A 23,872-nucleotide genomic window follows, 5' to 3' on the forward strand; every position below is an offset into this window, starting at 1 on the left:
TCCTCTTGTCCTATAGCTTGTTACTTGGACGAAGAGACTGGCACCCACCTCTCTTCAACCTCCTTTCAGGTAGTTGTAGAGAGCAATAAGGTCTCCCCTCAGCCTCCTTCTCTTCAGATTAAATAGCCTCAGTTCCCTCAGCCACTTCTCCTAAGACTAGTGCTGTACACCCTTCATCAGCTTTGTTGCTCTTCTTTGGACACACTCCAGCACCTCAATGCCCTTCTTGGAGTGAGGGGCCCAAAACTGAACACAGTATTCAAGGTATGGCCTCACCAGTGTCAAGTACTGTGGGAAGATCACTTCCCTGCTCCTGCTGGCCACACTATTTCTTGCAAAGTGCAAGAAAGTGCAGACACCAGCTCTCCCTCATTCTAGGTACAATAGCTCCCAAAGGAATGGCAGGCCTTAAACCTTTCTCTTTGAGGGAAAGGAATTCTCTCTGGGGAGTTCACTTTAGTGTAAATGTCTATAAACAATATAGTGTTCCCTGGTCCTCAGAGCCAGTTAAAAAACCCTTCAGCTTATGGTGGGTACTTGCAGGGCAGAGCATTCCTAACAAATTATAAAGAAATCTCAAATGCAGACTGTACATTTACTCAAATGAAGCTCAGTGTACTTCATGTATGAAACTTATTACACAGTAAGTGGGCTGTAAGAAGTGACCAGGTTAGGCAGACAGTCCCTCTGCAAAGTCATTAAAGACTCTCCACTGACTTCTCTAAGGATTGTTTATGAGAGGTGCATTTGATGGACTAGATCACTCCCCTGTGATCCCATGCTTGACACCTTAGAATTAGAATTTTTCTCTAGACAAATGCAAACTGCTTCAGTAATGTTCAACTTACATTGAAAGACAATAACTAATGCAACTAAAGAATCCAGAAACACAAACCACTGTTTATTTTTTAAGGGAATATATTCTGTTAAGGCTGGTTTTTTCCAAACCAAGCAAGATCATATATTCCTAAGAAAAACTATAAACTACTTACCTCTTTAGTGGCACTTCTGACAGCTTAGATCTGCAGTTCAAAAACAACCTGAGTTTCACATTGATAATGTCTTTTAGTACCTACAGAAGAAAAAAAAAAAAAATCTGTGTCAAAAATGACTCCTGGTAATCAAACTTCACATTTATCCTTGTGACATCCTGTCATTTCTCAAGCATCAGCAGAAATCTCAAACATTTTAAAGTTCTAAATATATCTGTGTATTAAGGGATGTTGTCAGATATTCCAAATAAAGATTTGACCTTTTCTAAAACTGCATGATTTAGCACATGATGTTCTTGATAGTCAAAATGTTAACATTCTCCTCTAGTGATGCATTTTTTTTAAAGAGCAGCTACCCCATTTTCTAAGACTTGAATAAATTATATTATCACCTTTCTTATATTGTTTTCTAGAAGATGTTAAAGCACTTCAAAATTTCTAAGAAAGTATAACATGTGCCTTTTTTTCAATAACCAACCTTCAAACAATGACTTTCACTCATTAAAACTGTTGTATACAGTAAGCTGCTGGATATAGCAAAGGTCAGAGAATTATTTTAATACTTAATTACTTAATAATTTTAAATGCCAGCAATAGACTGATGATGTGTTAGACTATTCAATCAACTTCAAAACATTCCTGTAAGTTAAAATATTTCTGCTTCTTTCTCAGTGGTTGACACGCTGGAGGGATGGGAGGCCCACCCAGAGGGACCCTGACAGGCTCATGAGGTGAGCCCGTGCAAACCTCTTCAAGGTCAACAAGGACAAATACGAAGCCCTGCACCTTGGTCGGGGCAGTCCCAAGCACAGATAAAGGCTGGGTGAGGAGTGGATTGAGAGCAGCCCTGCAGATAAGGTCTTGGGGGTACTGGTGGATAAAAAAAAATGAGTATGAGCCAGCAATGTGCACTTGCAGCCCAGAAAGCAAATCACATCCTAGGCTCTAACAAGAGAACTGTGGCCAACAAGTTGAGGAAAGTGATTCTGTCCCTCTACTGCACTCTGGAGAGACCCCACTCTGTGTTCACAGAGTACTGTGTTCAGCTCTGGGGCCTCCAGCATAAGAAAGACAGGGACCTGCTTGAGCTCGTCCAGATGAGGGCCATGAAGATGATTAGAGGGCTGGAGCACTTCCCCTGTGAGGACAGGCTGAAAGAGTTGAGGTTGTTCAGCCTGGAGAAGAGAAGGCTTCAGGGCAACCTTATAGTAGCCTTCCATTACTCAAAGGGGGACTACAATGAAGATAGGTAGGGACTCTTTATTATTAGGAACTAGAGAGACTGGATGAGGCATAACAGTTTCCAGCTCAAAATGGTAGATTTAGATTAGATATAAGGGAGAAACGCTTTACTGTGAGGGTGGTAAGACACTGGAACAGGCTGTCCAGTGAAGCTGTGGATGCCCTATTGCTGGAAGTGTTCCAAGACCAGTCTGGATGGGGCTTTGAGCAACCTGGTCTAGTGGAAAGTGTGTCTGCCCATGGCAGGGGGATTTGAACCAAATGATATTTAAGGTCCCTTCCAACCCCAAACCATTCTACGAGTCTATGAAAACTAGTTAAACCTGTATTTGATTAGACCTTCAAAAAAGACAAACCCCTCATCTCATCAGTAAGAACCATACTTCAGCAATCTAAACTGACAGGTTGTTTGCAAAATTAAATTATCTTGAAAAAGACTGAGGTATCATCCCAGTTCATCAGTTGACCATGAAATTTAATACTGTATCGTAGCCAAAAGAATAATGCCATTCTTACTTAACATTTCAAAATCATTTACACATGAAATGACAAATAAGAATGCTTTATCTGTTGTCCAACAACCCAACTTCTGGAATACTGAATTTAATTCTGATAGTTGGGGCTATGAGGACACCAAAAGCCAGAGCATTCAAGCCAATACATGAAAATAGTTACAAGAGTGGAAAGCCTTCTTCACAGCAGAGTATTTGAAGAGCTCTGTTTCATTAAGAAAATGCAAAGAAGAGCACGAAAATTGTTCAGGGTGTATTTCCAATTGAAACAAATGGCTGAATAAGTTTAAATAGCTTGAAAACTATTTAAATCCAGATTTTATTTTACATGTGCAGTCACTTTGCAAAACACAGTAAGTTACCACAACTCATCTGAAAAACATTAGCTCACTGAACCACGATTATTCAGCCAATCACTTGGAATTGTTTGTGAAGGTCACCATAATGAAAAGCATCTACAAAGAAAATAAACTCTTACAATAGAATCTTCAACACAACTGGCAAAATGATAAGAAGATGAATGCTTGCAGCAGGAAACAAAAAATCTGCAATTCCAAGTCTGATTTTAACAGTCAAGTTAATTAGCCACTGGAAAAACTCAGTAGGAGCTGTGAACTGTATTCAACTACTTGATAATATTTACATTAGGATTAGATTTTTTTTTAAAAAAATTGCTGCTTCAAATGCTAATTGATAAAAAGTCCTTTGGCCTGTGTGATATGGGAAATGAGACAATGTTATCAAAAGGGGCTCCTTCAGAGATTCCTGTCTCTGTAAGGATGGAATAGGAGTTTCTGAAGACAGAATGAAAAAGAAAAAAGGCAAAAGAAAATTGAAAGGTAAAACCAAAAGACTTGATTTTTCTCTCTACATTTGGAATTCAACAGTAACTGGAATAATAATAAAAAAAAAAAGGAGCAGATGATACTCAGAGTTGCATACTACTGGAATAAAGGACTGAGGTTAAGGGACTTGTTTGTTCAGAGGCAACACATTATAATAGTTTCTCATCTGGTTTTTGTGAACCATGAGAAAAGAAGTAAAACTCCTCAATTTTGCCCTCATTTTTAGAAGAAGGAATTTCTACGCTTTCCACATGACCTTAGGGACCACATTCCTAACTTTAGGACTAGTTAGTAGCTCCGTATATTCTGCTGAGAACTGGTGTAGTCTAACCCTGGTCAAGTTCTAGATAGTATTTAAACAGTAACTGTTGCCTTGTCTGGAAGCCTTTGATGCTGAAATCTACCACAAAACTGTCTGAAAAAGGGAAAACATGGATTATATGAAAAGTTCTACCTGACTCCCTCTGGAGAGGATATAGAGCAGTTCTTATGATACAATCCAGTAAGTATTTTAAAAACATAAAAGCCTTGGCTCTGCTCTCATTCTCTGTCCTTGCCTCTGTCCTTTAATTGCCACTTTCTCAGACTACGCAGTAAAATTTAGATTAGTTTACCTATAGCTGTCCAAATCTTCTCAATTTGAATTCTATTTAACAGAAGTAACTTTTTGTTTATATTTAAGGAAACAAATTACCAAAATATTTATTTGAAGTGAGACTATGAAATAACACAAAGTGATATAATAACATGCTTTCATGGGGGGAAAAGAACCATAATATGGACATATTCAACATCAGCTGGGGCAAGAAGCATGTGGTTTGCTGTGCAAGTTACTCCACACATTTTGCACCACAAACAGCAGCCATCCCAATATACCACGGACCAATCCAATTATGTTATTAAAAAAATGCTTTTTTTTAATTAAAAAAAAAAATCCCAGTGCTTAAAGTTTACAGTATATGTACACATGTTTTGTCTCTACACCAGAAAGTGGTGGTTTCCAGATAATTCTATGTTTTGGGGTTTTTTTTTGTTTTTAATTTTCAGGTGATTTCAATTTGCATTTAAAAAAAGTTTCACCTACATCAAAATATTTTTGATTTCTTCCATTTCAACACCATTTCATTATTCTCTCTTAAGGGCTGGTTTCCTGAGTAAGACTATAGCTCATTAAAATTCAAATATTTTCATTTGGTAATGTCAAGACTTCATTTTAACTGAGAATGATGAAATGCAAGATCTAGTTCCAGAATAACGCTAATATTTCTGAGTCTTGAAATGCCAAAATTTTCATGAATTTAAAAAATGTTTTACTTTGCTTCAATATTACATACGAAGAGTGAGTGGATGTTTCAACACTTGATACAAAAGGCATAAAACGGTATGGAAATGGGAGGGGAAAAAGCAATGTAAGAATTTATGAAACTTTCATAATTACTGCAGAGAAAAAGATAAACCAGGATGCAGCAAAAATTAAGTTATGGGCTTCAGGATTGTAACAGACCATAAAGACAAGACAAAATTTACATTTTTATAGGGGACTATAAAGGGATCTAAGATAGAGTGATATTCTGCAGCTAGTGAAAAAAAGAAAATCATTTTAGGAGCTACATTTTAGGACAGTTTCTCTTTAGTTGATCAATAGCTACACACAATCGAAGACTTGTAGATATACTTGGTAGCATTAATCAGCTGAGAAATAACCTTCCAAGAGCTGAAAGGTTTATAGTCCAATCTTCTTATGATGATATTACAGGTCAGATTTAGACCACCTCATTTAGGTACCTTGGAAAACTAAGGCCATTAGGTTTAATGGAAAGAAGTATCTGCCTCAAGATTTTGAGATGGGAGATCCTTTCCCTCTGTGTTATGCAGACAGTCTCCTCCTTTCCCACTATAGGCTATAACGAGTGTGGGACACCTGAATGTTAATTGCAAATAGGGTACTTCAGTGATGAATTAGAACATCCCCAGCTTTTTAACAGGAATTTAAATAACTAAATGTATATATATATTGAAATTTGTGTACCCCTTTACTAAACTGTACACAGAAATTAGAAAAAGTTTAGTAAAAATTACTACAGATATGCAAATTAAAAGAAATTACCACCGTCTTACAATCAACAAATGAGCCATCTTCTGTGCTTCTCTTGTTAATGGATCCACAATAGCAATAACATCATAGAATGGTTCGTTCTGTTGGGGATTCACTTTTACTACACTATTTAAAAAAAAAAAAAAAAAAAAGACATGAAAACTCTAAACTGAATTTGTGGAAACAACAATCATTTTTAGGCAGAAATTTGTATTAGTAGAGGCACTTCAGATTTTACTGCTCATGAAAAACTCTCTCATTTCAAGCAGTAATCATTATTGCTCCCTGTGATATCCCTGGGAGAGCTAATTAAAAGTTTAGCATTAATCTACATAGTTCCGAGCTGATTATTGATTATATACATGACCCATAACAAAATTAATAGAATAAAATGAAAGCACACAGTAAAAATTTTAAAATTGACTTTTTGTTAGTGTCCTGTACAAAAGGAAGAGGATTCAGAGAAGCACATTCTTGGTACTTCAGGTCTCGCACATTAACCATGGCAGCAAAAGGACATACTAACTTTCTGAACCTAGGACCACAGACCTAAATAGCCAAGACACAAGCAAGAACACTGATGACACTAATGCCAAGTGTAGCATCACCAGCTGTCATCCGCTAACAGATTTATAGTCTGTTCATTTGTTCTGAAGGAATTAGGTGCCAATGAGCCCTATAATTTGCATTTCAATGCAATCTGGTTTATTAGCTGTATATTTTGCATGGTCAGGAGTGGCACTGCTCAGCCACAAGCTGTTACACAGGTACAAGCACATGGATAGTAGCCTTGACCAGCTAAGAGCACTCAAGAGCCACAAACAAACCAGTTACGTTAGAGTTTTCCACACTAATGAAGATTAAAGTTGGCTTCTTTTAGTTCTAATCTGTGAAACTACTTCTAATATTTTAGTGTGTAGATTGCAAGTTTTCTAACGCCAGATCATCACTTCTAGTCACACCAATTGTAATCACTCTTTTTTTAGCACAACTTAAGGCTGTAAAATCATTAGGTATTACTAACCCATTTATTAATAAAGAGGTAAAGATGCATTATGCTAGGGCAGATGAACAAGTTATTCATACAACTTCCTTTAAAAATGGAATGCTTACTCAAGTTTCTGAAGACATTACGTAGTTACCAGTAAATTCTGATTTTAATATGCAAGTACTGTAAGTGCATTATCATGACAGACAGAACTTACCTGTGCTGTTCTTTGAATAGTTGAGCATCTTGTCTCATCTCTGTTTTAGGCAAAGATGACAACAGGGCATCTATTTTCATAATCAAGTCACTGCCACTACATTAAAAAAGGCACATATAATTTGTTTTTCATTATAAAATGAATAAAACATTCACATTTTAATGTATGTCTGCCTGCATGAGGGATATTTAGGAAGCTCACATCTAAAACCCAGATTCTTTAAAACGTTCATCACCTTGAGAGCTCAGCTTGGAGTAAAACCTTCAGCATGCCAATGCTCAAGAATCACTACTGCCTCAGAGCCTGTGAACTGTGCACTTCTTAAAATTAACCAATGCAAAATTAACAGAATTACCATTCAGCCTCACAGTTGGCACTGTACAATCTGCTGACTTTTATAGCTCTTTATTCCTTTATTCTGCAATTTTTTCGCTTTGTGACAGCATCTAGGAACAGTCATAAATGAGCAAGTTTCATGTTTACTTAGCCATATCTTTTAATTTTTTTGTTATTTATTATTTGAATTCCCTTAGAAACCTTATTAGTTCTATCTTATTGTCACTAAGTCTTAATATTTGATTAAACATGTTTTGCCTCTCACTATGTAACTCCTTGATAATTCTCCCTCTTCTTGATTCTGTTTTTCTGGTAGTTATTCTTTCGGGTGTGCCAGTCCTTCCAGGTAACAGAAATCATACTCTTGACACACAGAAAGTCAACAGGCATTTTAAAAATAATTCCATTATGTTCTTTTTTTGTACAGAAACTGGATCCTTAGATTAAAATCTGGCAAGAACTCATCTTTACAATTCTTCAGTTAGGAGATGTGTGAATGTTGTCTAGCAGGATTTCAGAGCACCACATCTGCCCATGCCTTTACAGGCTTCTTTTCTAATGATTCACAAAAAAAAAAAAAAAAAAAAAAGCACCTTCTTACTTCAAATACCAGTACTCAGATAAAACTGGTTTTAGGATTTTATCAAGCTTACTATTAATTTTTAATAATTACTCAGGGAAGCAAAAGCTCATAGGAATTGTTTACAGTTATTTGCACTCATCTCTTGGCTGCAAGCACAGTGAAAGTAGCTGAAGTGTTTGGAGGAATTCAGCAGAGCTGCAAACGTTATGAGGTAAGCTGGAGAGGACATGACCCTTTGGGCACACAGTGATCCCTTATGGCTTGGCCCCATCACACATGGCCTTGTAACAACAAGGTGCCCAAGAGGCTGTCAGCAGCAGGGTGAATGCCACGTGCAGTTGAAACCCAACATATACATTTTATATATACAGTGGAAAACCATGTTGAATAGCACAATTAACCAAAAGGGATACAGAATTTAGCAGAGGTAGCTTTTCTTCCAGAAAACAGGGCAATAGTTTGAGTAGGAAAGTACACCAAGTCTGTCAGGGAAATGCTTAAAAAGGAAATGAGGGATAGTTGAACCTGTCCATGCAGAAGTAATCAGATTCAAAGTAAGAGGACAGTAAATATACAGTTGTTTGCATGCTATAAGTGTATATAGAGCATTTATATATCTTAGTGTGTAGTATGAAGAGTACTACAACTACATATATGAGCTGTCATTCATATTTCCCATGAAGAAAGACTATTAACTTGTCACAGTCAATAAACAAGACAGTAAATCATAAAGCCTCAAAATGCCAAAGAATTTTACCTTTTGCTACTGTTTCCCATCTCTTTGACAACAGCTTTGATCTTCTCTGCTGAAGTACTGTATGTTATTTTTTCCAACAAACTAAAGTCTTCTGCGTAGAATCCATTCTCATCTAAAGGACCCAGTATCTTAGGTAAAGAAAAAAAGTTACTAACCATAGACTGTCCCAATAATGCTTCTTCTGTAAGCAAAAATATACTACTTTAAATGAATGCACAGTCTTCAAGAGGCAACCCCAAGCCCTGTATACATCAATATTACTAACTGTATGGTACTAAACTGTAGAGTAACTACGCAGGAGTAGGTTTTATAGTTATGTAATTAGAGTTCATTATCAATCACCAAAAAAAAAACAGCTGCAATGGAAATATTCATGATATTTTTCCTTATACATACCATACATAAAGGAATACACTACTTAGAAACAACCAGTCTAAATTAAACACTGTTATGTACATTATTTTAAACAGAAATTCAAATTACTATCTGCCTACCACTCTCTTTAATTTTATTAAATTGTAACTTCAAGGCTTCTCAGAGGAAGCAGAATGATAGCAAGGAAGAAAATAGCATAAGACAGGAAATGCAGACTATCTGGAGACAAGAAACAGAACTACTACATTGTTTTGGTGTCTGAAGGAAAAGAAGGTGCCTTGAAGTGCCAGAATAGCTTTGAGGATGTTGTTTGGATTGCCTACTCATTGTCTACCAGGCTAAACTAACCCAAATCAATTTCAAGAGCCTACAGGGCTCACAGGACATAGAATGTCATGATGTAAGCTTTGTGCTAGATGTCTCTCATAATTCAACTGCTTCCTAGAAATTACAGGTTATCTAACAAAATTTTACTTCTGATTTTTTTATTAATATTCATGATGCAGGATATAAAACCATAGTGCAATTATGAAATACCATGCTACTTTTGTAGAAATCGTAGTTAGAAAAAAATATAATTGCTCACAAAAACAAAACTTTAGTGCTGAAATAGCGAGGATATAAATTAAGAATGTATTTTTCAAAAGTAATCTTTTAAAGTGAAAACACACTTTCACATAGATGAATATACATTATCATAGTTATCAAAGTACTTTTTAGAAACGTATTTCCTCAAGATTTAAAATACCACATATTTGAGACTCTTTAGGCATTGAAAATAGTAACAACCATTTATAAAATAACAGTCCATATTTAGTTATGGGGGTTTAAACACAAAAAAGCCAACACAATTCTTTTGTGCTTCACCAACAAAACACTTTCTGTGGGTTCACTAGTGGTATCTCAGAACACATTTGGGATGCATGAGACTAACTGAGAACATAATTTAAAGATAGCTTCCAGTACTGAGATGCCAACACAAGATCTCTATTTCTGATCATGGAACAATAAATAGAAAAATAGAAAAGAGAACCCAAAGAGTGGTTTGTATGAATTGTATTTGTAATGTAAGGTATTTACTTTCATTAGCAAGTACTAAATATTGAATCTAGCATTGTCTTTTTTAATCACAGTTCATCCATTGCCACAATGTAAGGCTACTGGTTTCAGAATATATGTACAAGAAACCAAAACAACAAAAATACTATACTTCTATTTGAAAATTAAGAATTAAGACTACAGACCAATTTAATATTGATAAACAATTTGGAGGTTTGGAGCTTGAAATACTATGCTAGTCAATGTAACCTATTTTATATTGTATATGCCATAATTTATCCTATCCCAAATGTGTAAAATATAGGTAATTTCAGGATCAAAATTTATTCTTAAATATCACCAGTAATACATTATATTAAAGTATTTAGGTAATTTTGTCAGATTAAATATTAAATAACTATAGGAATGACATCCATATTGCATAGTACATATTAACTTTAGTGGAATGGAGTTAATAAACAAATGAGGAGTAAAAGAGAAAAAAAAAACCACACCACACATTCATACAATTCTCTAACAACAGGCTGAATAAATGGGAAATCAATGTAATGCATTTTTTTTAGCCTAAAACTGAAGTTCTAGGTAGTAAAATATATCTACAAAAAGACTGAAAGATGACTTAATTTCTTGCTTACCCTGCCATTGCTTATAACAGCCATTTGCCCAGGAAGCAGCTTAAGAACCTCCTGGCAGAACATCTGGTGAGTTTTAATTAAATCCAGTCCTAATGTGTTGTACTTCTTCTCAAAAGCATTGTCATCCATTCCCTAAAGCAAAGGTAAAGCATGACATAGTGGAATGAGTCAACAAAAATAAATCTGTAGCAGCTACACTACTCAAATATTTGTTATTTGGTGACCAGAAAGCAAACCAAAACCACCTCAGCTTCCGTGCTAAGTACATAATTGTTGGTGTGGAGTCTCCCAGCCAGCTAGAGTGCAGCTTTTGCCCTTGAGCAACTGTGAATAGTCATGAAAGAAAAGCTGAGCCCGAGGTTAAGCACTTTTTCTACAATCCAGCACAAAGGTGCATGAAAAATGACACTCCATTAACAACTCAACTGTATTCTCACTTTTAGGAAGAATATATTAAAAAAAATCATAATCCTCTAAAAACCTACCAGTCATTTTAATGTGGCCATTGGATAAAATTTGTAAAGAAGTTTTGGGGAAGCCAATGTCATTCAGTAAGACATATAACAGATTAATGTTGGAAGTGGGAAAAAAATGCTGGAAGCTTTGCCATGCTTACAGCAGTACTGTGCCTCACCTGTCAAAATTATCCTCCTGTATTCAACTCTACTGATAAGTATTTCTTCATTAGAAATATACAGACCAAGTAATAGATTAATTCAGATACAACTAATATAACAAAATAAATTAGTACTACACATATGCAGATTAGTTAGCTACCTTTATGTCCTTCGAAATTCATTAGACAATGTAATCAAGAGCACAACCCAAACCAGCTAATTCATTTTCCAGCAGGGTGCTAGAGAATTCTCCTAGTCTTCAAATCTTCCTATTTAGAAATACAACCATTTACAGCTCTTTCTGAAACAAAAACTGTGGTTTGCTGCTGTTACTTGATAACTCAGCTCCACTCTATGTCTGAACTTTGAAATCTACAACATTTGTATTTTAAACCAACCAATTTTCACAGAAACACACCAGAAAATGTTGCCCAGAAGTACAGAATGCTCGTTAACCTCAACCACTTCAGTCTCTGCCTATTACTGCTCACCAACCACAACAGCAAGGTACAAACAGTTGCCTGTGAAGTCCTCAATTCCTGACAAACATTAACACTGTAGTTTTAAAAAAGAGTATTATTAAAAAAGAAATCAACAATAAAAAAAAAATTTGGTCTTAATAATCCAGTATTTGTACTCTGCAGTTTCCAGTACTCTTGTATTTTCTTCCTTTAATGAAATTCTCTTTTCTTCCACCACATAAAAGTTGTCAAAAATCCAAATCTGCTTGAACAGAGGCTGTATAAGGGTTATAAAGTTCACAGAATTTGGCCAAAAAGCATTACTCTTAACAATAGCTCTTTACAACAAAATAGAAGTAAAATGAAAAAGAAAGGGTTCTAAATTAGCTTGCACTCACTGGTATGATGAATTTAGCAATTTTAGCTCCAGCAGCAAGGGATTTTGCTGTCTCCTCTTTACTGAGCTTACTTAGGAAGCTTTTTAAGTTGCTGTTGTTTTGGGTTAGAAAAGCTGTCAAAATTCCTCTTGCAATGGCTGTATTATCTTCCTTTATTTTTGATGAAGGATTGTTCAAAATCCCAAGTCGTGTATGGCTGCTTGTTTTCTGCAAAGTAAAATACAGAATCACAGAATATTAGGGGTTGGAAGGGACCAATCTTGCAGTTTCATCTGCTGTTACCTAATGTACCCATATCTATTAGGGCTCTGTGAAATGCCCTTTAGTAGTTAACTTCTTGCAGCTATTTCTCTTTAGGAAACATACATCAATGCCTAAATTCAGAATTTCAGCTAGGAATAAAAATGTAACTAGTGAGGATTACCTAATTCTGTAATATGTATTTTCAACAGAATATTTTTTAATAGAACAATTGGCTTTGAGCTTTCTGAAGAAGTGTATTTTTAACCAAAGACATATACAAGTGTTCATTTACAGGCCTCAGAACTGGTTTTATGGATGTTTTCCTATTTTTCAAAAACTAACAAAGCATAAAATAAATACAAGAAAATGTATCCACTTCTTACATTAGTCTCAATCAGCAGGACAATCTTCCACTTGCTAAAATCAGTGATGCTACTTAAGTTTTACTAGAGAGAGTGATGATTCCAAGGTAGGATCAAATAGCATCTTTAAGTGTAAGAAATGATAAATGACTCCACTGCAGTAAAGAATACAAAAATAAGGAATGAAATCCAAGCTATTCAACATATTTAAAGAGCAACCTTTAAATTGCAGCCCTTGAGAAAAGTTTTGTTAAAATACTTATTTGAAATGCTTGAAAATGTGTACTATAAACTGTTCCTGAGAAGTGTGGTCTTGCTGGAAAGAAGCCAGGCAGCACACCAGGACACATGAGCAGACACATGGCAAGCTAGTCAGGGGAAGTTCTTGCTTTCCCCTACACAGTACTTGTGAGGCTGCACTTGGGTTGCTGTGCCTGGTTTTGGTCCCTCCAATGCAGTGAGGATGTTGAGATGCTGGAGAAGTTTCATCAAAGGGCTACCAAGATGGTCATAAGGAGGCAGTGCAGAAGCTGGGCTTGGTCAGCCTGGCAAGGAAACTATGGAGAACCCCAATAGCAAACAACCACTGAATGGGGAGTGAAAGACTTGAGAGGGCCAAATTCTTCTTGATAGTGGCAAAGAGTGTAACAAGGAGTAATGATCACAAACTTGGGCTTGGCAGGAAAAACTACACTTTGAAGGCAGTGCAGTGTCAGAGCAAATTGTCAAGGGAGGGAACATAGATGCCTCCTTGGAGATTTTCAGGACTCCTTCAGATAAGCCTACAGCTAACCTGATCTAATGATGACAATAACCCCACCTCAAGTGGGAGGCTGAACTAGATGACCTTCAGAAGTCTCTTACTGCTAAGACATCTCTAGTTTTTTTTTTTCAAATGAAGTAAAAACACATCAGTAGCTTTCAAAATATTATACATTAGCTAGAATAGTTAACAGTGATTTCCTTGGGCCACTTCCCCTCCCAGATTCTTGCATGCTTGTCTTCAAACACTGATGGCAACTCGTGCACCAGAGGTGTCTCTGCCAGCTCTCCACCCATCAGAAATTCTTCCAGACCCTGACTCAACAGACAAAAGGGACTGGAAAGGAGTAAGAGAATCTCCATACAGATTAATTGTCTTTAACAAATCCACCAAACATCTATGGTTTTGTCTTTTTGTCATAAAACTCTGAAATAACTAGACCAAGCAGTAGATTAGGTTTATTTTAATTAAATCTATGAATCAGAAAGAAGATAACTAGTTAAACTGCTATTTCATAAATGATCCAACAAACCCTACTCAGAATGGCTTTTTCTATTGTTTTCCCCAAATTGTTCTCATTAATACATGGGGACTTGCCTAGACAGTTCTCACTTCCTGGTTATAAGCTATGACATATCCTCCCCACTGGAGGGGAGAAAAAAGAAAAAAAAGAAACTACACAGGGAATAACATCTGTCAAGCTTGGGTCACAGATCTAGCAGCCAGATAAATGAAATGTTTTTCTGTAACAAGGACTTGCATTCCATATTCCTCTTTGCAGTTTAAGTCTCTAAGACATATTTGGTATCACACATTCCCTGCAACATATCAATTTTATAATTCCCTTAGGGTGGTTCCTGTTTATTCCTGATTAATAAAACTAGATGCCTTCCCAATTTCAGTCTAATTACTCTTCTAGCCTCCCCAGAACTGAGTTTTTTTTGTCATTTATATTCATGTGACATTTACTTGTATACTTTAAATCCTATTATTAATACTGAAGAACTTAAAAATAAGCAAACTCATAAATGCTGATGGATCTTCCCAGCATATTAAAATACAAACACAAATTTAATGTCTCAGCAGCACACAAACAACATTTGGAAAAAAACACTCGCTTCAGGGCCAGAGCTCTGTCATACGAAACAGGAGAACACTGCACAGTAGTTCACACCAACAGGCACTACCCTAACTTCCTAACTTTTGGCCCAGGTAACACGCTAGGTTACCTCATGGGAAAAGATCTGTAATTGGGAATAAACTCACTCTTTTAGCATTGTAATTTGTCTCCTATGTCAGGAGACCATGAACCAAATGATCATTTACAGGCCTACAGAATGGCAGTACTGCAGGAAAGTAGAGCAAAATGAAAGCAGTGTCTTAGAAGTCTGCACTGGACCCACCAAAAAAAAAAATTCAAAATTGTTACACCTTTATTTAAGAGTGTAATTTTGGAATGTGCACAGTGTTGTTAAGAACACATTAATAATAAATATTATAATAAAAATGCTAGAAACTCACCAGGTGTTTCAAGGCATTAGCAAGTAATCGCCTCCCGGCTGGCTTATCGAAATCAGCAATAATCCAGATAGTAACGGCATATAATGCATCTTCACCTGAAAAGTCAAGATAATCCTGCTTTATATTCTAGAGAATCTTCTCATGAGCAATTAATAATGAATAAATCCTGTATGAGATTTTTGAAGTTCGTGTACATTTGTGGCAAAGATTAGTCTTATAGTTTAAGTCAGCAGTCAAGAGAATCTTTTGCCCCCTGAACGGAAATAAAATTCTTAGGAAGTAATTTAACGTGTTAATGAGAGAGTCACTAAAATAGCCAATCTAATGTTGTACCACAGGAACAAGATGGCCCTAAATACTAAGCTAGCTCAAATTAATAACACCTGTTTTACTAGAGGCTTCTTGTGAACATTTGAGGCTGGTCATACAGGCAGAAGTGCGAACAATTACGTAGTTAAGAGTGCCTGAGTTAGGCCATTCATTTTCCCTGCCAGCACAGGGAGGGTCCTTTCACCAAAGGCAGGACAAAACTTACCATTTCTGGATGCAACAAGAATATACCAAACACAGTCCAAAGAAAACTACTGTATAGGTGTAGATGCAGAAAATTTCCCTGTTTCCTGGCCTACAGCCTCCTGTTCTTTATTACTCATAGAAGGACAATAGTATGTGAAAAATTCTGCAAAATTATCTGTAGAAGAATAACAGCCTACTCAGGTCTATCACATATCCCCTAAAATGGGGGGACAGACAGGAATTTTACAAGATTATTGTGTTGCTGCAGTCTACAGAATTACACTGAGGGAAGAGATTTGAAATGTAGATTCCAGCTTAAAGGTTATGGGTCTTACAGAAAAGATGTGAATCTCAGAAACGAGCACACAGATTGAAAGCCAGTCATCATTTGACAACTATCTGGGACATCTCTGTGGTTATAGACAGAGACTCAAAGACTGAGTCAAATAATTTTATTCTAAAGAAATGTAAGTACATGGCATTTCTTTCTGAAAATGGAGTAAGTAAAAGCTACATTAATACCACATAAAAGTTTCTGAAAGAAGAGCACTTTGTTAACAGGATTATTCTGTCCCTTGATACACTGATGTAAACGAGCAGTTGTTGACTGTCTACTCCTAGACGTTAACAAGGTACAGACTATTGTAAAATTCCAAGCAGTATTACACCCCTACTGTTGTAACCTCTTCTGCCTCTAAGGGATAGTACCTGCATATGCAATAATAATATTTTACATTAAAAAATATTTCAGGTGTCCAAAAAAGTGAGTTTTAGCATGATAAAAATTTATAAATGAGTAATAAACCATGAGAATATATATACTCTTCTTTTCTACAGGAAGACAAGGCTTCAGATATCAAAATAAAGGAATCTAAACAAAAAGTGAAGAGACATCGAATGCTAATAAATAAGCAATAAATTATTCCTTAAATTGATAAATGCACTTGATAACACTGCAACTAAAGAGTTACTCGAAAACTGAATATAGTCTCTTTAACACCCTCAAGTAAAACCATGTTAGTATAAAAATTGAGTGGTTTTGAAGCTGCAAAAGTCTTGCAAAACTGTATCTATGAAAAAAAAAAAACTGGCCATGACACCCATCCCATTTCAAAACTACAGAATCTAAAATAACTATTCTGTTAATTATAATTTATGTTTAGAATTGCAGGATATGATCTGGCTCCTGAAAGAAGATAATGAGATTTTGGGTAATTTTTTTTCTTACATTAGATCCTTGGGATACTTGCTTATTTGGGATATTTTACTGCCAAATTTCAACAATTTGTAATACCCATACATATGTGTACAAAACAGCCATAATATGTATCCCATACAGAAAACAAATATACCCTTTTTTGTTAAATACTTCATGTTGTCTGAAATTACAGCACTTTTGTCTTGTGAGTCCAAAAAGGAGAAAGTAGAGAAGTCTTCCACATCAAATGGAACTGCAAAATGTAAAACACAACACATTAGGCTTAAAAAAAGGGGAGATGTTAACAACAGCCAGTCCAAGAAAAGTAGTTACCAGATGTGGGTCTGAAATGTATGTATCTTCTTTCTGCTCCAAGAACAGTGGGGTTTATACGGGAAACTACATTGTGCTGATCCATCAGAAAATCCACTGCATTCATATGATCATTTAACAAACCCTGTAGGAAGAGAAAAAATTAAATCTGTACTTTCATAGTTTCGAGGCAAACAAAGGCCAAGTATTTGTACAGTCCTTCAGCTGAGCTTAAAGCTTCTATATACACTAAGTTATGGACTATGCCAAGTTAAAAATGCATAAATATCACACAGACAGCATTTCAAAATATCAGATACACATTTTTCAATGAACAACTGCAGCAGATTCTCAAATTTCTGGCTGAAAAGTTCCATAGAATTACTATATGCCTAGTTGATGCTTGAATCTTGTATGATCTAAATACAGTTTCAAAACCATGACTGCAAAATAATCTAACAGTGTAATTTCAGTTATAATATGATTAATTTCGAGCCATCTCCTTATTAAAAAATTAATCTACCAACATGACTCAACTTGCTGCCAAATACTTCATCTTGCATTCATTCAGAAATGTTAAACATACCATGAACATTGCCCTCTGGAAGAACCCGGCGGCATCAATCATCCTCTGAAGAATAACTGTCTCTAACTCTGCAGCATCCATCTCTTCTCTCTTAAAGGGCACGCCATTAAACAGAGCTTGAGGCAACAGACCCAGGCCAGTCTTTTTATAAAAGGTTGCTCCTGCCTGATCATATCAGAAATATCACAGGATTAAATAGACTGTGGCTGGCTGTCGCACAAAAATGAAACTAATATCAAGAGACAATGAACTTTAATCTCCAGGCACTATTCACTGTCACACCTTCTCATGAGTAGCAGGAAATGTTTGGAAGTCAAACAGGACGAATCGGACTCATTTCTCAAACTGAGTGACAAAAGACATTATAGGTCTATGCATGTTTTAAAAAAACCTTCTGCTTTATCATCTTGCTGAGAAACTTTTTATTTTGCTTAGTATTCTTAGCACACATTATTTAAGTAAATAAGATTGGAGAAGGACCTTAAGATAGTCATAGTTTAGGGTGGATTGACACCTAGACCTTTTCCCTAATATGTTCAGAAATCAAGTCTTACTTGATAAGAAAGCAAAACAAGGTAATTTTTCCTCAAATAGAAAATCCGATGAGACAAATAGAAATAAAAATATATTAAAAATAACACCTCCTTCCTCTTTTGTATCCTTTCTTGTTTTCTTTCAGTGTCACTTTCTGGACAGCTACAAACTCTATGGCAGTATCTCTGCATCCATCTCACTGTCTCCTCAATGTTCCTCACAGTCTCTTTGTTCCTGCCCCTACAGGGGGTTCCTCCTGGTGGCTTGCTGGCTATTTTTCCACCTTTAATGTTCCCTGAGAATATTAATCTGGGGTAAACTTTCCTCCCTTAAGCATATTCAGCTGTTTCCAGGGCAGATTCAGATTGTCCCTCTATACAAAGCCTCGATGCCTCTCAGTGAGGAACCAGTGGTGTAAAGTAAACAGCACCTCATTTCTGGCTGCCCAGATGCACCTTTTCCAGGAAACATAATGTATATTATGTAACAAATTTTAAAAGGAAATAAATTAAATGGATGGCCCATGTCAGAAACACATGATTGTATAGATGGCATGGCTGAAGTCACATAACAGAAAATGGAGTTTTTATATACATTTTAGCAGAAAACTGTCTACAGAATTAATTATAGATAAAATTATGTCTTCTCTACAGCCTTTAAACCAAAATCCATAGCTGCCTTTCCCAAAGGAAATTATAACCAGAAAGCACAATTAAAGGAAACACTGATCTGCCTATCACACAGTCTTCAGCTCCTCACCCAGAAGACACATGTAAACAATTTCTGCAGTTTGAGAGAGATCCCATGACACGCTTACTAGAAAAAAAACTTACACTCCTGAATGCTGCAGGCAATAGTAAATTCTAACAGTGAGAGTACTAGAGTAGAAACCCTAGTATCAAAGATACTTCCACTAATGACTGAATGGTGGCTAAAGAAACATCTGACTCAAAGAAGCTGTTATTTACTTGCTTTAACACTTAGCAAACTCAAGGCAGTGCACTGCAGTTATTTCTCACCACGTTGTCCTCAACACACCTTCCTCCCTTCGTCATACTCGGAATGAACACCCAGTATGCTCTCAGCATCAGCGTGTGGGTATTCGCTTCTCAGGACATCTTTCACGTGCCTTACTGATAGAACATTTCCATCCTTCACCTCCTGGTACATCTTTAAAGAAAATGTAACAGAAGGAAATATTTTAAAACACAATAAATTGTCAATAATCGTTTAATAAAATTAATAAAAGTAAATAGACAAGAAATATATTTTATAGTGCTTTAGTAAATTTTATATCAGCATACTTTTACATTGCTTTTATTGCTACACTCCAGTTTTTATATTGCTTTATCACCATTGCACACGTGCAAAGTTTTTATTTCCACTGTTCTGATTAATCTATTATTATACCTTCAGTCTAAATGTGAAGCAGCAAAGCAAATACACTTATGTGAGCTGAATGTGAAAGGTTATTTCCCTTCACTGATTAGAGAAGGATTTAAAATTATTCCTATAAACTACCTAACTATGGGTGAATAACTAACTGAATCTATACAGGATAAATCCAAGTCTGAATTGGTCAATGATACGTTTTCCTTCAGTGATAGTTTTCCCTACCAATGCTATTTTATTTCATAGCATAAGATTGTATTACTTTCATCAAACATATAAAAGAAATTTGAGGCGAAAATTATTTAATCCATTCCTCTCCAAAGGAGGAACAATACATTTCTCTCTACAGCTCTGAATATATTAAAGCTGTATTTTAACGCTTCTATTTTTGTTATCTTTAGTTATATTTACCATCCCTTCCTTTTTACAGTACGAAACAATGTAAATAGAGGAACATGACATTTAAAAAAGCACACTGTAAATTGGTATTTTGTGACCTGGTCATGGAGAATAGTCACACATGTGTCAGCTCCTAACACTTGTGGATTTCTATTTCTCTTCCAAGGCACTCCTAGTTACTTCAATTTCTTTCATCTTAAGCTCTCTGAGTTTGTCCATTACATTAGTTTCTAGGCTAATTGAATATTCTATTCTAGAATAGAAAACTGAAGAAAAAATGCTATGTGTTAATACCATATTCTCCGATATAATTTTGCCTGCAGAGACTCGACACAGAACGTTCCCTTGATTTTCCCCCATTCATCTCTCTTCTCTGAAATTCCTGTCTTCACATGAGCTTGCATTTTTTCACACTGAAAACCCGTCCCATTCATTAAGCTGCAAGCCTGGAATATTTCTATGCCTTCTACACCCATGAAGAGCTCAAGCATGACCAAAAAAGAACTCCTCTGTTCCACTGTCCACACTGGAGAAAAACCAAGGGATTTTCAAAGCTTATGGGATTGCCAAAGTGATATTAACATGCCTGTACTCCAGGAGATACTGAACACAAAGCTGGGCACATCATGTTAACACAAACAGAACCATTTTTCACAAGAAAATTCTAAAAGCTGTAAGGCATGTCTCTACCTTTTTACATTCTTGAAGAAAGCCTGTTAATAGGTTAAATGACGAGAGCAAGCTGGTCTCAGGAGGAGGAAACCATTTCTGCAAGTCATTCTATAGCATATTAATGCTTTACATATGTTTTTAATACTTCCATCTAAAGCAAATGCATCATGTTGTCACAAGGCAGCAAAAGCCTAACTATATAGAAAAGCAGTAAGTAATTAAAAACAGGTGATTTCTTGTGAAAGAACTAACATTAATTATCGAGGTAAAAGCTTGAGAGGTGTCAGATTCCTCTGCAATGTAATTAAAAGTTCTCCAAAGAGCTATACCAGCATCTTCATTTCCATCAACTTCTTCTTTTGTATTTAAAATGAAAACAAACCCAATTCTACAAAAGAAACAAAAAGAGATCACACATTTTAAAACAAAATCAGTCTCACACACATTCTAATACCAACACAGAAGAACAAGACATTTGCATTCCAGTGATCTGTCCAGTGTGGAGGAATGAAAACACCTTTACCTGGCTGGTGTTGCCCTGAGTGTGTGTGGGGACACTGTGCAATCTTCATCTGAGCTCCTACACTGGGTTCAGGTTACCTTCTCTGTACTGATTTTGGATATGCCTTTTACTACTGTTTAAAGCTGGCAGTAATTAAGATTTTTGTGAGTCATTAGGATTTACTTACAGCCCTTTTTCTCCTTACCTGTCTGAAGCTTATGACATTCTTTACATTTCTGCCATCATCTCTTAATGTCTTGAATCTTTGTTCTAGTCTGGGCATTGTGTCTAGTATCTCCTGAAATGGGTGTCTTGAGTAGCTGCACGTAGACATGACCTTGACAGGCTTGAGAAATGGGCCAGTGCAAACTGCATGAGGTTCAAGAGGTCAGAGTGCATGGTCCTGCATCTGGGTCAGGCCAGTCCCAGGCACAGCTACAAACTGGGTACAGAGCTGGTTGAGAGCAGCCCCAAAGAGAAGGACTTGGGGGTGTTGACTGATGAGCAGCTCAACATGAGCTGGCCTGACAGGCCAACCTCATCCTGGGGTGCATCAAGAGGGGGGCAGCAGATCACTGGAGGTGATTCTCACCCTTTACTCTGCTCTTGTGAGACCCCACCTCAAATACTGTGTCCAGTTCTGGCGTCCCCACCATAAAAGGGACAGAGATATGTTGGAACACATCCAGAGCAGGGCCACAAAGTTGATACAGGGGCTTGAGCATCTCTGCTCTGAGGACAGGCTGAGGGCACTGGGATTGTTCAGCCTGCAGAAGAGAAGACTCTGGGTGGACCTTATAGCTGCCTTCCAATACCTGAGGGGAACCTACAGGAAGGCTGGAGAGGGACTCTTCACACGAGAGTGCAGTGACAGGACAAAGGGAAATGGTTTTAAACTGAAGGAGAGCAGGTTTAGACTAGATGTTAGGAAGAAGTTCTTCAGTACGAGGTTGACCAGACTGGAATAGATTGCCCAGAGAGGCTGTGGATGGACCCTCCCCCGCGGGGTTCGAAGAGGCTGTGGATGCCCCCTCCCTGGAGGTGTTCAAGGCCAGGCTGGATGAGGCTTTGAGCAACCTGGTCTAGTTGCGAGGCATCCCTGCCCATGGCAGGGAGGTTGGGTTAGATGATCTTTAGGGTCCTTTCCAGCTCAAGCCATTCTATGATTCTATGATCTCAGATCAACCAAACTTTTTCTTCAGAAGTGTCTCTTCCTCCCCAGTGATGACTCGGACAAGTAATTTTTAGAAATTCAAAATTTGGTGAGGATAATCTCACTTTGATCTTTACCTAATTTTATTTTGATATAAATAGCTACAACAACCTCAACTGAAAAAACTAAATTAAAAAATGTCTTCATATTTATTTACAGAATATTTTGCTTGGAATGCAACTTCACATGGGCATCCAGTGGGACTACTGGATAAATTTTTACCAGACTTTTCAGTTAATCTTCCACACACTCAGGTTTGTTATCCCTTGCAGTCTACCAGCTTAAGAGTACTTAATCCCCGAGTAAGCTTAACACAAGTGGGTAACCCATGGGTTTTATTAGAACATTGTTGTATTTGGTTTCATTCGAATTCACATCTTTGCCTAGCAGAATAGAAGACGAAGAAAAAAAAAGGAAAGCAACCTTATTTTAAGACTTTTCTTCAAGACTTTCAGTTTTCCTTACCTAAGTGGTACATTATGATGATAGAATAACTCTGCCAGTTTCATGTAATCAGCTGTATCTTCTTGTACGGGATCAACAAAAAGTACCTAAAAAGAGAAAATATGTCACACAGTCAATATTTATTCCTGATGTCTGTTTTAAATTTTTTTTCACATAAAATCTAAGACAAAACCAGAAATTGCTGTGAGCCCCAGCTGTTTTCAATTTCTTAGAGCATTCATTGTAAGGAAACAAGAGCATAAAGGAAAATAACTTCAGAATTAATGGATTTGGACCAAATACTGAAAACAAGATTTAACTGTTTTTTGAACTTGAAACCAAGTGATTTCAATACTCTCCCTGTGCCAATACTTGGTTTTTATTAATGATCTTGATATTCAATTATAAAGGATCTACTGCTGACTTTTCTATTACTTCTTTCAACTAACCCTTCTGTTGTGAAAACCAAACTCAAAGAAATAAACAGAATATACTGACAAAACTTTAATTAAAAAAATGGATCACTGGGAAAGAATTCTTTCTTCTTGTCTCACATATCTTTGCATTCGCTCTTTCACTTATTGTAGCTTGAAGTGTAAAATAAAATCTTTCAAGCACATCCAGAATCTACAACTGGGATCTCTCTGCATATGCAGATTATCCATATGCAGATTTAATTATGCATTGGTACCTTATTTATTCAGCTTTGCACTGCAAATCCCCTCAGAATTTATCATAATTTTGCTAGAGTAGCTGAAATGCAGCACAGTAATTTTAAAAATTCTGAACACTCCCTGAGCCTACAGTCAAATGATATATTGTAGATTTCTATACTGTAACTGTTACATACATCTATGCCAATATTTAACTTTGGATGCATAACACAATCTAGTTCATGTTACACACATTTTATGCTTCACTATAAACATACTTTTTAAAATTAAATATTGCTTGTGTTTTGGTTGTCTTTTTATATCCTGAACTTCTTATCACTTGGAGTGACACCAGTGGACAGGAAAGAGCTATGGATGTCACCTACCTGGACTTCTGTAAGGCCTTTGCCATGGTCCCCCACAACATTCTTCTCTCTAAACTGGCAAGAT

At 36.5% G+C, this 23,872-nt stretch overlaps 1 protein-coding gene across 1 annotated transcript in view; it reads right to left on the reverse strand.

The window, feature by feature from the left end:
* LOC103777589 (UDP-glucose:glycoprotein glucosyltransferase 2-like) overlaps positions 1-23,872 on the reverse strand; it is a gene marked incomplete at both ends in the record, with an annotated part of 47,150 nt that overhangs the window by 17,881 nt on the left and 5,397 nt on the right. Inside the window, 13 exons of the mRNA XM_008945151.1 lie at positions 993-1,072; positions 5,710-5,812; positions 6,892-6,987; positions 8,568-8,695; positions 10,637-10,768; positions 12,113-12,319; positions 15,002-15,096; positions 16,870-16,968; positions 17,049-17,172; positions 17,614-17,778; positions 19,186-19,317; positions 20,863-20,998; positions 22,791-22,876. Coding sequence (XP_008943399.1) covers positions 993-1,072; positions 5,710-5,812; positions 6,892-6,987; positions 8,568-8,695; positions 10,637-10,768; positions 12,113-12,319; positions 15,002-15,096; positions 16,870-16,968; positions 17,049-17,172; positions 17,614-17,778; positions 19,186-19,317; positions 20,863-20,998; positions 22,791-22,876 — 1,583 coding nt within the window. The remainder of the gene's footprint in view (positions 1-992; positions 1,073-5,709; positions 5,813-6,891; positions 6,988-8,567; positions 8,696-10,636; positions 10,769-12,112; positions 12,320-15,001; positions 15,097-16,869; positions 16,969-17,048; positions 17,173-17,613; positions 17,779-19,185; positions 19,318-20,862; positions 20,999-22,790; positions 22,877-23,872) is intronic.

This window comes from Merops nubicus, unplaced genomic scaffold (genome assembly GCF_000691845.1).
Source record: "Merops nubicus isolate BGI_N331 unplaced genomic scaffold, ASM69184v1 scaffold6710, whole genome shotgun sequence".
Lineage (NCBI taxonomy): Eukaryota > Metazoa > Chordata > Aves > Coraciiformes > Meropidae > Merops > Merops nubicus.